This window comes from Elephas maximus, chromosome 1, assembly GCF_024166365.1.
Source record: "Elephas maximus indicus isolate mEleMax1 chromosome 1, mEleMax1 primary haplotype, whole genome shotgun sequence".
Lineage (NCBI taxonomy): Eukaryota > Metazoa > Chordata > Mammalia > Proboscidea > Elephantidae > Elephas > Elephas maximus.
In genome coordinates, this window is record NC_064819.1 from 117,363,264 (window position 1) to 117,378,662 (window position 15,399).

General features: G+C 42.6%; 1 protein-coding gene across 1 annotated transcript in view; it reads right to left on the reverse strand.

Annotated features, from left to right (window-relative positions):
• PKHD1 (PKHD1 ciliary IPT domain containing fibrocystin/polyductin) overlaps positions 1-15,399 on the reverse strand; it is a 593,425-nt gene that overhangs the window by 532,334 nt on the left and 45,692 nt on the right. The window contains exons 15-21 of the mRNA XM_049894022.1: positions 14,712-14,826; positions 13,000-13,278; positions 11,908-11,997; positions 11,713-11,803; positions 10,621-10,763; positions 9,141-9,268; positions 7,563-7,738 (exon numbers count right to left, since the gene is read on the reverse strand). Of these exons, the coding sequence (XP_049749979.1) occupies positions 7,563-7,738; positions 9,141-9,268; positions 10,621-10,763; positions 11,713-11,803; positions 11,908-11,997; positions 13,000-13,278; positions 14,712-14,826 (1,022 nt within the window). The remainder of the gene's footprint in view (positions 1-7,562; positions 7,739-9,140; positions 9,269-10,620; positions 10,764-11,712; positions 11,804-11,907; positions 11,998-12,999; positions 13,279-14,711; positions 14,827-15,399) is intronic.

Below are 15,399 nucleotides of genomic sequence, written 5' to 3' on the forward strand. Positions count from 1 at the left end.
AAGACTATATGCAATAAAGGGGAAGTCAGCACAACTTGACCAAGACAAAGTCATAGAAGCTTCCTAGACATACCCACCTTGAGGGACCGAGTTAATGGGGTTGAGGGCTAGAGACCATTGTCTCAGGGGACATCTAAGTCAACTGGCATAACGTAGTTCATAATGCAAATGTTCTACACCCTACTTTGGTGACTAACATCTGGGATCTTAAAAGCTTTCAAGTGGCCATCTAAGACACATCTATTGGTCCCACCCTGTCAAGAGTAAAGGAGAATGAAGAAAACCGAAGACACAAGGAAAATATTAGTCCACAGGACTAACAGACCACGTAAGCCACAGCCTCCACCAGCCTGAGCCCAGAAGAACTAGATGGTGCCTGGCTACAACCACCGCTGGCTCTGCTAGGGATCACAACAGAGGGTCCCAGACAGAGCAGGAGAAAAACATAGAACACAATTCAAATTCACAAAAAAAATAAAATAAAATAAGCAGACTTACTTGTCTGACAGAGATTGGAGGAACCCCCCAAGACTATGGCTCCCAGGCACCCTGCTAACGCAGAACTGAAGCCACTCCCAAAGTCCACCTTTCAGCCAAAGATTAAACAAGTCTATAAAGCAAACAATAACACATAGGAGAATGTGCTTCTTAGTTCAATCAAGTGTATGTGATCAAATATGCAACACCTGCCCCAAAGCAAAGAGAAGGCAGGAAGTGACAGGAAAACTGGAAGAATGGACATGGAGAACTCAGGGTGGAAATGGAAAGGGGGAGAGTGCTGACACAACGCAGGGATTGCAACCAATGTCATAAAACAGTTTGTGTATAAATTTTGAATGAGAAGCTAATCAGCACTGCAAACTTTCACCTAAAGTGCAATAAATTTTTTTTTTTAATTTGATTATATGAAGTGATTAAGAAATATAAAAGACAGCATTAGACTGAATGGGCTCCTAACTGAAGACTCCTTCTGTAAGCAAAAGGAAACTTTAGGCTAACCAATGAGATGCTGCCAACTCAGCTAATCTTCACATAACTCCGTATCCAGGTCCTAAAAGGTTAAACACTTGGTTCGAACCCATCACGGGTTAGCTTGCTTCACTTCCGGGTTTGTCTACTAAAAGCGCTCCCCTCCTATTCCTGGGTGGCGCTCCCTGCCACTTTCAGTTTTGAGTTGCTGCAGATATACAAATGTCGTGTGCTCGAATGAAATCACCAACATTTTATTGAAGACTGATTTTTTTCTTCATTTAACAGATGCACATAGTCGAAGTACTCAAGTCTTTATCCACCGTGTGTGGTCCTGTGGAAGACAACATGTGCCACGAAAAGAGCGCAATTTAGAGACAGACTACTGCTCAAACCCTGATTTTTGCACTTCTAGTTTTGCAAACCACTTACTGTGGAGTCCACCCTGACTCAAGGCAACCCCCTGTGTGTGTCAGAGTAGAACTGTGCTCCACGGGGTTTTCAATGGCTAATGTATCGGAAGTAAGTTGCAGGCCTTTCTTTCGAGGTGCCTCTGGGGGACTCGAACATCTAGCTTTTTGGTTACCATCAGAGTGCATTAACCATTTGCACTAATTCTGTAACCACCAGCTAATCAACAAAACCTCTCTAAGGCTCAGTTTTCCCATTTATAAAGTGGGGATAATGACATACATCAATCTGCATGGCAGAGAGAGATTAGTGAGTCAGCAAATGTAAAATGATCAACACAATAGATGTTAATATCCTTTTCTACAGGCACTGGGTAAAAGACAGCTTCTTCCCCAAGATCGATTACAATCAAGACTGCGAACAGTTTAAGGGCAACGTCTTTGTCTTATTCACCTTTGCACGCCCAATGATTAGCACAATGCCACACACAGAGTTGTTGTTGGTAGGCGCCATTAAGCCAATTTTTGACTTATAGTGACACCATGTGATAAAGTAAGGTTTTCTTGGCTGTAATCTTTATGGAAGCAGATTGCCAGGTCTTTCTCCTGCGTGGGTTCAAAACACCAACCTTTTGATCAGCAGCTGAGCACTTAAGTGTTATACCACCAGGGCTCCTAGGCACAGAGTAGGCGCTCAATAAACGCTTATTTGCTCTGATGAGTAGGGAGTTGTTGAAGGCTCCGCGCTGGTGTCAATGATTGCTGAGTTCCAATTTCCCCTACACCCCCAGCCATGTGATTGGTGGATGATATTTAACCCTTCTCAGCCTTGGTTTGCTTATATACAGAGTGAGGATAATAGGACCATCTCATGGAGTTCAGAGAACTAAATGACAAATAAATGGCAGCCACCACTACATACACTGTCAGTTTGTCATATTGTGGTGGCTTGCTTGTTGCTGTGATGCTAGAAGCTATGCCACCAGTATTTCAAATACCAGCAGGGTCACGCATGGTGGACAGGTTTCAGTGGAGCTTCCAGACTATGACAGACTAGGAAGAAAAAGACCTGCTGATCTACTTCTAAAAAAATTGGCCAGTGAAAATTTTATGAATAGCCACAGAACACTGTCTGGTATAGTACCAGAAGATGAGCTCCACAGGTTGGAGGCAATCAAAATATGACTGGGAAAGAGCTGACTTCTCAAAGTAGAGCTCACCTTAATGATGTAGATGGAGTAAAGCTTCTGGGACTTTCATTTACTGATGTGATGTGACTCAAACTGAGAAGAAACAGCTGCAAACATTCATTAAAATCAGCATATGGGATGTATAAGGCATGAATATAGAAAAAATGGAAGTTAATAGTAAAATGTAATTCTTGAAGATAGATATCCTAAGCATTAGTGAGCTGAAATGGGTTAGTATTGGCCATTTTGAATCAGACAGTCTTATGGTCTACTATGCCAGGAATGACAAATTAAAGAGGAATGGTGTCACATTCATTGTCAAACAGAACATTTCAAGATCTATCCTGAAGTACAACACTATCAGTGATAGGATAATATCCATATACCTACAAGGAATACCAGTTAATCTCAACTATAATGAGATTAATATGAATAATAATATGAAAATTATTCAAATTTTTGCACCAACCACTGAGGCCAAAGATGAGGAAATTGAAGATTTTTACTAACTTTTGCAGTCTGAAACTGATCAAATATGCAGTCAAGATGCACTGATAATTACTGGTGATTGGAATACGAAAGTTGGAAACAAAGAAGAAGGATCAGTAGTTCAAAAATACGGCCTTGGTGATAGAAACAATGCCGGAGATTGCATGACAGAATTTTGCAAGACCAATGACCTATTCATTGAAAATACCTTTTTTCAAAAACATAAAGGGCGACTATGCATGTGGACCTTACCAGATGGAATACACAGCAATCAAATTGACTACACCTGTGGAAAGAGATGATGAAGAAGCTCAACATCATCAGTCAGCACGAAGCCTGGGGCTGACTGTGGAAGAGACCATCAATTGCTCACACGCATGTTCAAGTTGAAGCTAAAGAAAGTTAAAACAAGTCCATGAGAGCCAAAGTATGACCCTGAGTATATCCCAACTGAAATTAGAGATAATCTCAAGAATAGATTTGACAAATTGAACACTAACGACCAAAGACCAGACGAGTTGTGGGATGACACCATGCACATTATGCATGAAGAAAGCAAAAGATCATTAAAAAGACAGCAAAGAAAGAAAAGACCAAAGTGAATGTCAGAAGAGACTCTGAAACTTGCTCTTGAATGTAGAATTGCTAAAGTGAATGGAATAAATGATGAAGTAAAAGAGCTGATTTGATGATTTCAAAGGGCAGCTGGAGAAGACAAAGTAAAATATTATAATGAAATGTGCAAAGAGCTGGAGTTAGAAAAAGAAAAGGGAAGAAAACACTTGGCATTTCTCAAGCTGAAAGAACTGAATAAAAAATGCAAACCTCGAGTTGCAATATTGAAGGACTCTACGGGCAAAATATTGAAAAACACAGGAAGTATCAAAAGAAGTTGTAAGGAATACACAGAGTCACTGTACCGAAAAGAACTGGTCGACATTCAACCATTTCAGGAGATAGCATATGATCAAGAACTGATGATACTGAAGGAAGAAGTCCAAGCTGCACTGAAGGCATTGGAGAAAAACAAGGCTCCAAGGATCGATGGAATACCAATTGAGATGTTTCAACAGATGCAGTGCTGGAAGCACTCACTCATCTATGCCAAGAAATTTGGAAGACAGTTACCTGACCAACTGACCTTAAGAAATTCACATCTATGCCCATTTCAAAGAAAGGTGATTCAATGGAATCTGGAAATTACTGAACGATATCATTAATACCACATACTAGTAAAATTTCGCTGAAGATAATTCAAAAAAGGTTGCAGCAGTATATCAACAGGGAACTGCCAGAAGTTCAAGCCAGATTCAGAAGATGACATGGGTCGAGGGATATCATTGCTGATGTCAGATGGATCTTGGTTGAAAGCAAAAGAGACCAGAAAGATGTTTACCTGTGTTTTATTGACTACACAAAGGCATTCGACTGTGTGGATTATAACAAATTATGTATAACATTACGAAGGATGGGAATTCCAGAACACTTATTTGTGCTCATGTGGAACTGTACATAGACCAAGAGGTAGTTGTTCAAACAGAACAAGGGAATACTGCATGGTAAAGTCAGAAAAGGTATGCATTGGGGTTGTATCTTTCACTACACTTATTCAATCTGTATGCTGAGCAAATAATCTGAGAAGCTGGACTACATGAAGAAGAATGCAGGATTAGGACTGAACGAAGACTCATTAATAACCTATGTTACAAAAATGACAATGCCTTGCTTGTTGAAAGTGACGCGAATTAGAAGCACTTACTGATGAAGATCAAAGACTACAGCCTTCAGTATGGATTACACCTCAACGTAAAGAAAACAAAAATCCTCACAACTGGACCAATAACCAACATTATGATAAATGGAGAAAAGACTGAAGTTGTCAAGGATTTCATTTTACTTGGATGCATAATCAATGCCCAACAAAAGCAGCAATCAAGAAATCAAACAACATACTGACTTGGGCAAATCTGCTGCAAAAGACCTCTTTAAAAAGCAAAGATGCCACTTTGAAGACTAAGGTGCACCTGACCCAAGCCATGGTGTTTTCAATCACCTCATATGCATGCAAAAGCTGGATCATGAATAAGGAAGACCAAAGAAGAATTGATGCATTTGAACTAGGGTGTTGGCCAAGAATACTGAATATACCGTGAACTGCCAAAAGAACAAACAAATCTGTCTTGGAAGAAGTACAGCCAGAATGCTCCTTAGAACCAAGGATGGCAAGACTTCATCTCACGTACCTTGGACATGTTATCAGGAGGGACCAGTCCCTGGAAAAGGACATCATGCCTGGTAGAGGTTCAGAGAAAAAGAGGAAGGCCCTCAAGGAGCTGGACTGACACAGTGGTATAACAATGGACTCAAACATAGCAACAATTGACAGCATGGTGTAGGACTGGACAGTTTTCTGTTCTGTTCTTTCTGCAGAGGGTTACTATGAGTTGGGGGCTTCAACTCAAGGGCACCTAAAGACAACAACCACTACATAGGAATCCTTGGGTAGTGAAAACGGTTAACGCACTCAGCTGCTACCTGAAAGACTGGAGGCTCACGTCCACCCAGAGGTGTCCTGGAAGAAACGGAACCTACTTTTGACAAAATTAGCCACTGAAAACCTTATGGAGTACATGGGTTGATACTCATCGGGTTACCATGAGTCGGAGTTTACTCAACAGCAACTGAAAGGAGGAAAAAAACATAGACGAAAATAACTTTCATAGAGGACATTAGATTGGGGAATATAATCAAGTGTTAAATTGATCAAATAAACAACATAGAATCAGCTATGAATATTCATTTCAAGCATGTAAAATTTTTATTGCCAATAAATAATCCTCAAAACAAAGCTACTGCCAACAGGGTAACTAGATAAAGTGGAAAATAGACCATTTCGCCTAAGCCACCCCCAGTCTCCTTTTTTATCTCACCTTCTCAGTTCTTTCTTCCCACCTCGTCTCACCTCAGGACAAATTCCAGATACTTGGAAGATTTGGTGGCAATAAAGCAGGGCAGTGAGAAAGGGCTCTGGATCCTTCACTACTAGGGTTTTGAGGGGCAGGATTGAATTTAAGGGAGAGAAAAGAGAAAGGGAGAAGGCACCTAGTATTTGGTCCTGAGTTCCCAATCACTGAATTCCAGTATAGGAAATATTGATCCCCTCAGCCCTGGGCAGGACTTGGGATCACTAAAGGCATCCAGCCAGTTGTCTTGGGCACCAATAAATTCTGGCAGTTACTCCAGCATGCCATTGGAATATTACTCTTTTCTAAGAGTACCAGAACATGCACAGGGTTAGGAATGCTAAGCGGTGACCCAGCTGCCCAAACAGATTTAAACCATTAAAACAGAGAAGAGATAGAATTGTGACGAGTATCAAAGATGATGTGATTTCAGGGGCAATAAAGAACCCTCTTGCCACCCACCCCCAAGCTTCCCTCTCTTCAGTTCTGCAATGTTTAGGCAAAAGACTGAAAGCTGTCCATTTTATAAATCCATTTCAATCAAAGCGCTAATGACTTTCTTATCCTTTTCTCCTTGGAGAAAGTGAGAACCTACAAAAAGCAGCAAAGCTGAGCCCTAGAGTCACAAGGAATTTGATGTAAAAGCGAAAGTCAGTAAAAGGTGGAAGCCTGAAGTCCTAAAAGTAAAGTCCACTATTTTGTCATGGCCATGGGCTTCTCTTCCCCTGGGTACACATCATACGCTAGCCTCAGAAGGACCCCTAATGAAAATTTTGGGCCAAATTCTTGTGGACAAGCAGAGCCAGGTGAGATCACTGTTCCCGAAAGGTCAAGGGAGGCTTCATAGAGGAAGTGGTCAGGCTTGCACTCTAAATGAGTGGAAGAATCAGGATGGGCAGGAAGAACAACTAGGGTGTTCTCTTAAGGACATGGTTACTCTCCAAACTCCCACTGAGTTTGCCTCAAGGGTCGTAAATCAGACCATCAGCCCATGTTATAGGTCCAGACATGGCTGTTCCTTCCAGCACTTTGTATAACAGATACTAACTCAAATATCTATCATCCCAAGTGGTGGAAAAATACTGCTGGCTTAATAATAATATTGTTTCTATTTATTGAGCATTTACTATGGTCAGGAACTGTGATGAGTGCTTCACATTGTACTTCAAGTTAATCTTTAGAGTAATCCAATAAGGTAGGGTCCTTATTAACCATCTTACAGATGAGAAAACCAAGGCCTCCACCAAGAAAGTGGTGAAGTTGCAGTAAGAGCATGGACACTTAACGTTCCCAGTCTGCAGCACAGGAACCAGTAGTAAAAGCAAGCATTGTGGTTAATAGAAAGAAGAGGGACTAGCAGGAGAGTACAGGGACTAAGGTCACACCACCCCAACCCCATTTCCTTTTAGAACAGAGGCAGGCAAAATGGAGAATCACTTGCCTCCCCTCACTCCATTAAAAGAACAGCTGCCCTGAGCAGATGAATCTGAGGTAGGCATCTGACTGACAGGCCCACGGGGGAGAGTGGCTTTGGTGATCACCTGTTACGTTTGTATCTGTGATAATGATTTCATCCACATAGAACAGGCCCATGTCCTGAGCCAGAGGAAGGAGGTCTATCCCATGAAGCAGCACTGAGGAGCTTGCTGGAAGAGGCTGTAGATATCCAGAGGGATGCACACAAGTCTCCCAGAGGTTGGTACAGGTGAAGCGCCAGCTGAAAAACAAGTGCCCAGCAGAAATGGGCCTCGTGGTGTGCACCAACAGCCCTCTCCCCTTACCGTCCTGCTTCTCAAACCTGGGAGCCTACAAACTATGCGGCCAGGGGCGAGGCCCCATGAACCCCTGCACCTAAACAGTCCTGTGTGCCCCAGGCACAAACATCCCATCCTATCCAAGACAGTTCAGCTCTGCTTTTGATATAACACTTTTTCCACTTTCCATCAAATCAATCCTGACTCTTGGCGACCCTGTGTCTGTCAGAGTAGAACTATGCTCCATAGAGCTCTCAGTGGCTGGTATTTCAGAAGTAGATTGCCAGGCCCTTCTTCAGAGGTGCCTCTGGGTGGACTTGAACCTCCAACCTTTCGCTTAGCAACTGAACATGTTAACCATTTGCACCACCCTTGATGTAACACTAGTGAGTCACATATTAAGTCAAGCATTCATTCATGATCCTCAATGTCAGCGGCACTTTCGAATTACAATACAATTGTGTGTCTTAAGCAAATTATATGTTAAGGCTCTAACCACAGAGAAGACAGATACTCCAGGACATTACTGGATTCATTTGGGTTTAAACCACTTACAAAAGCCTTAAGACACATGTGGAAAGAGCACTGAATCAAGGGCTAGATTGTATTCCAGGCTCTGTTGTTCACTCACTGAGTGAACTTTAGTGAATCACATATTCCCTGGGCCCCAATTTTTCTCATCTACAGTGTCAAGGAATATTTTCTAAGGTCTCTCCCAAATACAATGTTCTATGTTCCTATTCCTATGAGAAATGCCAGGCTTCATCTAGGAATTAGTATATTATTTTAACAACTAAGAGGGGCCCTGGTGGCACAGTGGATAAGAGTCTGCCATTGAACCAAAAGGTGAGCAATTTGAATCCACCAGCCACTCCTTGGAAGCCCTATGGAGCAGTTCTACTTTGTCTATAGGGTTGCTATGAGTCAGAATTGACTCGATGGCAACAGGTTTGGTTTTGGTTTGAATAAAGACAAAACAAAACAAACAAAATATTTGCTGTGGAGTCAATTGTGACTCGTGGTGACCCCACATGTGTCAGAGTAAAACTGTGATCCATAGGGTTTTCATGGCTGTGACCTTTTGGAAGCAGATTGGCAAGATGCCTTTGGGTGAATTTGAACCTCCAACCTTTTAGTTAACAGTCGAGCGCATTAACCATATACACTACTCAGGTACTCCCCCTTCTTAACAACTAACTGCTGTTAAATCTAATTTCTTTGTCTAGTAAAATGTGTTCAAAATCACAGGTTAGTACCGAGAACCAAATATAAGAGACTGTTAGGACCTCAGGTGGGCCTTTGTCCCCACAGAGCTAAAATCCCAGCTGACTGCATTCCTACCACAGCCCACCACAGATTAGCTACCTCTCAGGCCTGGTCTCCACGGGACTCCAGTCACAGGTGATGTTCTTTACGATGCTCTGAAGGTCACTTGTGAAGGTCAGGATCATCTTCAGGATGCCATTCATGAAGCCTTTGTATGCAAAGCACAGCTACAGACACCAAATAAATCCTTCAGTTCTCTTAGTGCAAGAAGTAGCCATGCAATCAATACGTGTCAAGGATAACCCACATCCCTAGAACCTTACCACATGCTATAAGAAACAAAGGGCCCAGTTCCTGCCTTCCTAGAGCTTACCAGCTGGAAAGGCAAATAGTTTTTATTAAATTGTTGTTTGTTCAACACAGCGTTATTAAATACCTAGTACTGTGCTTAAAATGAAGATTTGAATGAAAAGACTCTATGCCTAGTGTCTCACTTAGAAAATACCTGTTCTTATGCAATTGCCTATACAACTTTGAGCAAGACCCTTAACTTCTCTGACCCCCAGTTTCTCAACACTCACTCCCAGGCATCGCTGGTCTCTAAGTTACATGCAAAATTGTTTGACATAGGAAGACTTTAAAGCAGTATTTTCCAATCTTGGCACTGTTGGCATTTGGGGCCAAATAATTCTTTGCTGTGGGGGCTGTCCTGCACATTGTAGGATATTTAGTGGTATCTCCGGCCTCTACCAACTAGACAATAGTACCCCCATACCCAGTTCAGTTGTAACAACCAAAAATGTCTCTAGACATTGTCAAATGTCCCCTGAAGGGCAAAATTGCCCTGGTTTAGAACTGCTGATCAAGAGTGAGGGCTGGAAGGTGGGTGGTGACCTGACGTGAACCACTTAGTCCTGGATTCCACTGCAGCCCAGCTAGAAAAGGGCTTGTAACTCTTGCCATGAGCTCAGCAACCCCAGCAAGTCTCACTCACTTTGGTTCCCCAAGGGCAAGTGAGCAGCATCTACTTTTTGAAGGGCAGCAGAGCTACTCAACCAAAGGGTCTAAGATGTGCTCAAGAGATATGTCAGCAAATCCATCAATAATAACAATAACCAGGCCTTCCCACTTTGCAAACACTTTACTAGATTATCTCGTTTAATCTTCACCACAATCCTGAAAGGTAGAACACATGGTTACCCATTTTACAGATGAGTAAACTAAGGCATAGTGAGAGCACGCAAGATGGTGAGTCAGGATTCAAACCCAGATAGTCTGACCACAGAGCCTGAACTTTTATACCTGGAGAACAAAGAAAATACTGAAGCATATATAAATTTCTATAGGTGTCACAGCTAATACAGAGGTCTTGCCATGTAACAAGTCACCAGTGGGGAATAGGACTCTCAGTTAGGTACACACCTGAAAGAGAAGAGGCCCAGCACCTCAGCGTGAAACCCGTTAGGCAAACCACAGCAATCACTACTTTGCGCTTCTGTTTTTTCAGTCTCAAATGCAGAGAAACAGTACTCATCCTTCCCTGCCCACCTTGCCTGGAAGCATGAGGACCGCTACTTACATGTGCGTACTGGTCTAGCTGATAGCCCTTCTGGCCAGCGCGGGGTGTCAGGACAAGGTGTCGAGGCTGATGGAGGCTGAACCTTCCACAGAAGGGCTCTGTTGCACTGGTGTGGTCCCCATCAGAGCTGGAACCTTGTGGGCCTGGATGCAGTCCACATAAGGTAGAACATGGTTTAAAAGCAAAGACCAGGAGGAAGACAAGCATGGATATAAAACAAGAAAGAGCTTCCCAACATGTGCAGGGAATGAGTTACAAGTTCACCTTGACATTGGCCCCTCACAGCCATTGCGGGAGCTGGGCAGGGTTTGAGCTGGCTAGCACCCCCAGCAGGAAAGCTTGAGCCATGAGAAACCCATTGTCTGCCCATGGGCACTGAGAATTTATTATCATTTCTGTATATACTATGACCTGAAAAACTGTTTAGAAACAAAGAAAGAAGGAATACTGACTGGAATTTAGTTCACCTTAGTAGTATGAAAACACACACACACATACACACACACCCCCTCACATTTTAAGAATTTGTTAAGACTACTCTCTTATGCAACGATTTCTTCAAATGAGATACAAATCTGAATTGAACAAGATTTGTACAGTTCTGCTGTTTGCAAACAGCACAATGGGAAGTATTTGGGTAGTACTTTGCTCTCAGGGTGATGCAAATGGTTAAGTGCTTGGCTACTAACCGAAATGTTGGGTGTTGAAGGTCACCCACAGGCACCTCAGAAAAAACGCCTGATGATTTACTTCCGAAAAGTCAGCCACTGAAAACCCTACAGAGCACAGTTCTAAGCTGACATTCATGGAGTTGTCATGAGTTGGGTTCAACTTGACAGCGACTGGACTGGTTGCTCCACCTGACAGATGAGGAGGAATGCCTTTTCTTTCTATTGATGTCCACACCAAGCACCTCCCTCCCAAGCACCAAGCCACTCCCTTGGCCACTCACTCAGTAGCCAAATCCAGTTTCCATAGCTTCATTTGACTCTGCTGGCACCTTGGAAGGGAAATGAGTATTGTTCCCATTTTACAGAAAAAGAAGATAATCGTGAGAAAGAGGGTCAGAATTTTTCAAACCAGGGGCAGCACCTTGTTCAAATCCAAGCCGGAGAAGGATGTTAGCTGAAAGTGGTTCCAGTTTGCATTTTACTGCAAGTAACTCCTCTATGGCTGTTTGAATCTATTCAACAGAAAAAAAAAAAAAAAACCGCAAGTTCATACTGTCGGCATAAAGACCACCTGTAGTTCTCCCACCTCCCCCCATTATCTGAAGAAGTTTCCCACCTGATGGGCTGTGGCATTTGCAGGGATTGGCTGGCTAGAGACATTGCCCCAAGTAAGGAAGAAGTTCCCTCTGCCAGACACATTCAGCATCTAAAAATCCAAGAAGAGCAGGACTAGATCACATGCGTTAAGTAAACCCAGAGAAGCAGTCTCAGAACATGGGGCATACTTTCTCACCTTGGTCTTTCCATTTTATTATAATTTCCATTTTTTAACTCACCATCATCTAGAAACTGCTGAAGAACACAAGTTCCAATGAGAGCTTTTCTTGAAATAATACCCATGTCTGTGTCCCTACTCCTCCCCCCTGCCTTTACTTCAGAGTGTGAGACTTAAATGTTGCCATTGAACGCCAGACTTTCAGCTTTGCTTCCGATACGTTACCTGTTGGGCACATTGCACTTTGCTATGGTGTTTAACGCCTTTACAGCTTTTAATCTCTCATATCACTTATTATTTTCTACTTCGTTTTCTGGTTATTGGTGTATATATCTGACTTTTAGACTGTAAGTTATAGGTGGCAAAGTTTATGTTGATACATCCTTGTCCACCAAAAAGTGCACAATAAAAAGTACACCAAAATTGTTCAACAAAAATATGAGCAGCAACAGAGAGAATCAAAGGTCTTGACCTTTACAAAGTAAGCTTAGAAAAGACAGTACATGGGCAGGTAGGACCTGAATAGGTGAAAAAGCTATGGAGTTGCATGGGGAGGGGGGGCACGTTTATGTGTTTGTGTGCATGTTTTGCCTGTGTGTGTTTGTGTTTGTGTGTGCATTTGCCTGTGTGTGTGTTTGGAGGACCTCATCCTATACTGGGGGAAAAGTTTCCAAAGAAGACTTACCTGGAAGTTAAATTCCTAAAACTAATTCAGTGAGTAAAATAATCTCAACAGTAAGACTTTGCATTTTTTAGAGTGTCTTCACAACTCCATCAGATAGATATCCTGTGCCTTAGATGGCAGATCCATAATTATAACTCAGGTCTCCTGGCTCCCAGCCAGTGATCCTTATATTAGGCTAAGACTGTTTTCCTCCCTGAGTTCAGCCCCAGTACCTAGCCCCACGCATGGGATGGGGAAGAGACACAGACCTGTATTTCAGGAAGCCTCTGAGCATGGGCTCGGATCTGGTGCTTCTCCCGGAGGTAGGTGCTGACCACATCAGGATTCAGCCAGGTGTTGTGAATCTGGACACCAATTCTCATCCCCCTGCTGGGAGCAATCCCATGATGCTCTGCTTCCAGGTAGTACCTGACTCCACCTAATAGCTCCAATTTGGGGGTCTTCCGGTGCCAGGTCCCTTCATTCCCATTCTGCTCCCAGGAGTCAAACCAGTCAGCAGTACCAACCCTGATGGAGGCCACTTCCACCTATATCCAAATAAGCAGAGCAGGATCAATACTCTGAAGCTTCTGGGCATCTCTTTCTCAAACAGGAAATGTCTGGACAGCCACTAACAAGGGATTTTTGGCCTTCTCCACAGTGGAACCTTCTCTCAAGGGGACCAGAATGACTGGTCTGCCTTGTCCAACATGTTGTTGTTGTTGCTGGGTGCCATCGAGGTGATTTCAACTGATAGCAACCCCGTGTGACAGAGTAGAACTGCCACATAGGGTTTTCTAGGCTGTAATCTTTGGTGCAGAGCACTGGAGACTCAGTGGTTAGGAGCTGTGGCTGCTAACCAAAAAGTCAGCAGTTCAAATTCACCCTATGGATGTTTGGTGGTTCAAACTCACCAGCCACTCTGTGAAAGAAAGATGTGGCAGTCTACTTCCATAAAGATTTACAGCCTTGGAAATCCTATGGGGCAGTTCTACTCTGTCCCATAGGGTTGCTATGAATCAGAATCAGCTTGATGGCAGTGGGTTTGGTTTTATTCTTTATAGAAGCAGATTGCCAGATCTTTCTCCCATGGAGCCATTGGGTGGGTTCAAACCACCAACTTTTCAGTTAACAGCCAAGCGCTTCACCATTGTGCCACCAGGGCTCCCTTCCAACATGTTAGCCCAGTTGAAAATGGGTCTGTGGTTGTGTGTATGCTTCTCCACCCCTCATTCTCTCTCTCAATTGGTAAATACTCAAACAAGACTCGATGGTACATATTCAGAGTAGAAATAACTAACATAAAACTCTAGGTTTATATGATGCTGTGCAGAAAGTGGTATTAAAATATTTGAGAGCTGTAGAATATTTTACCACGACAAAAATCTAGAACATTTTTCTTACCAACTAGCAAAGCAATATCATAGAAGCATACTAATAATCTGAGAAAAAAATATTGTGGTTCTTTGTAAATATCCCTAGTAAATTTTTACTGCTTGCTAAATGTACATTTTCTTATCCTTCAAACTTGATGAGGATATTGCAATGTAAGACTAGCTGCCTCCCTACCCAAACTTAGTGGGAAAGGCGCATGTTTGGAGTCAGGCAAACCTGGGTTTGAATCCTGAATCTGCTGCATACTATCTAAGTGGCCCTGGACTGGCCATATAATCTCTCTAAAGCTCTATTTCCTCACCAGGAAAATGGAGCTAAACATACGTACCTGGCAGAGATGTTGTGAAGATTAGAGTCATGGTATGTAAAAGATCTGGCATGCCAGGCTTACAGTAAGTGCTCAATAAATGGAAGGTGCCATTACATTCAGCCATATTCTCTTTCAACAATTAAAATCCCTGGTCACCTAATGGCATGTTACAACCATCTGCAGGACATAGAGCTTTAGTTTTGATCTTTTTTTTTTTTTTCAGGAGAAATGGATTGGGGGTGGAAAGAAGAAGGAAAATGAAAGGAAGGTGAATACCTTGGTCCTTGGATCTTCTGACCAACTGAAATGCAGGAAAGCTTGGCTGTCTGCCTGGATCCAAAAAGTGTAATTATTTGTCTCTGGGGCCACAAAGAACCCACTGAGCCGTGCTCTGTGAAGCAGAGGAACACAGAGTCATGAGAGAGCAACCAAGGCCTGACTCATAGAACCAACCACTGCTTGCCATTATCTTTTGTTTCTGTTTATGGTAATGAGAAAGAAAAACCTGATCCTTGTGCCACCTGATTGGCCGGAGTCCTCTAGAAATAGCTATTCCTGTAGTCTTTGCCGAGTTCTCAATGTCGCTATCGATCTTGGTACACTGGCTGCAAATTGAGACATCTTTGGGTATGTGGTATCCGTGGCACAGGGCTGGATGGAAGCTTAGCTGAGAAAACATACCTAACACAGCCAGTACAGGGTCTGCCCCCTGGTAAAAACTCAATCGATAGTAAATGTTATTTTTATTATTAGAAATGAAGAGAGGTCATCAAGCAGAACTTGCTCTGAGCTTACCAGACACCTCAACACCTGCAGAGTGTATCTTTCCAATTAAAAATATTATGAACCACAGAGAAGAGCTGATGGAAGGTGTCAACAATTTCAAATTTAAAAGCCATAAAATGCAACTTTGAAGAAGGTTTCAGGTAATTCTATGAAACATTTTAAAAATAAGATCCTTTTT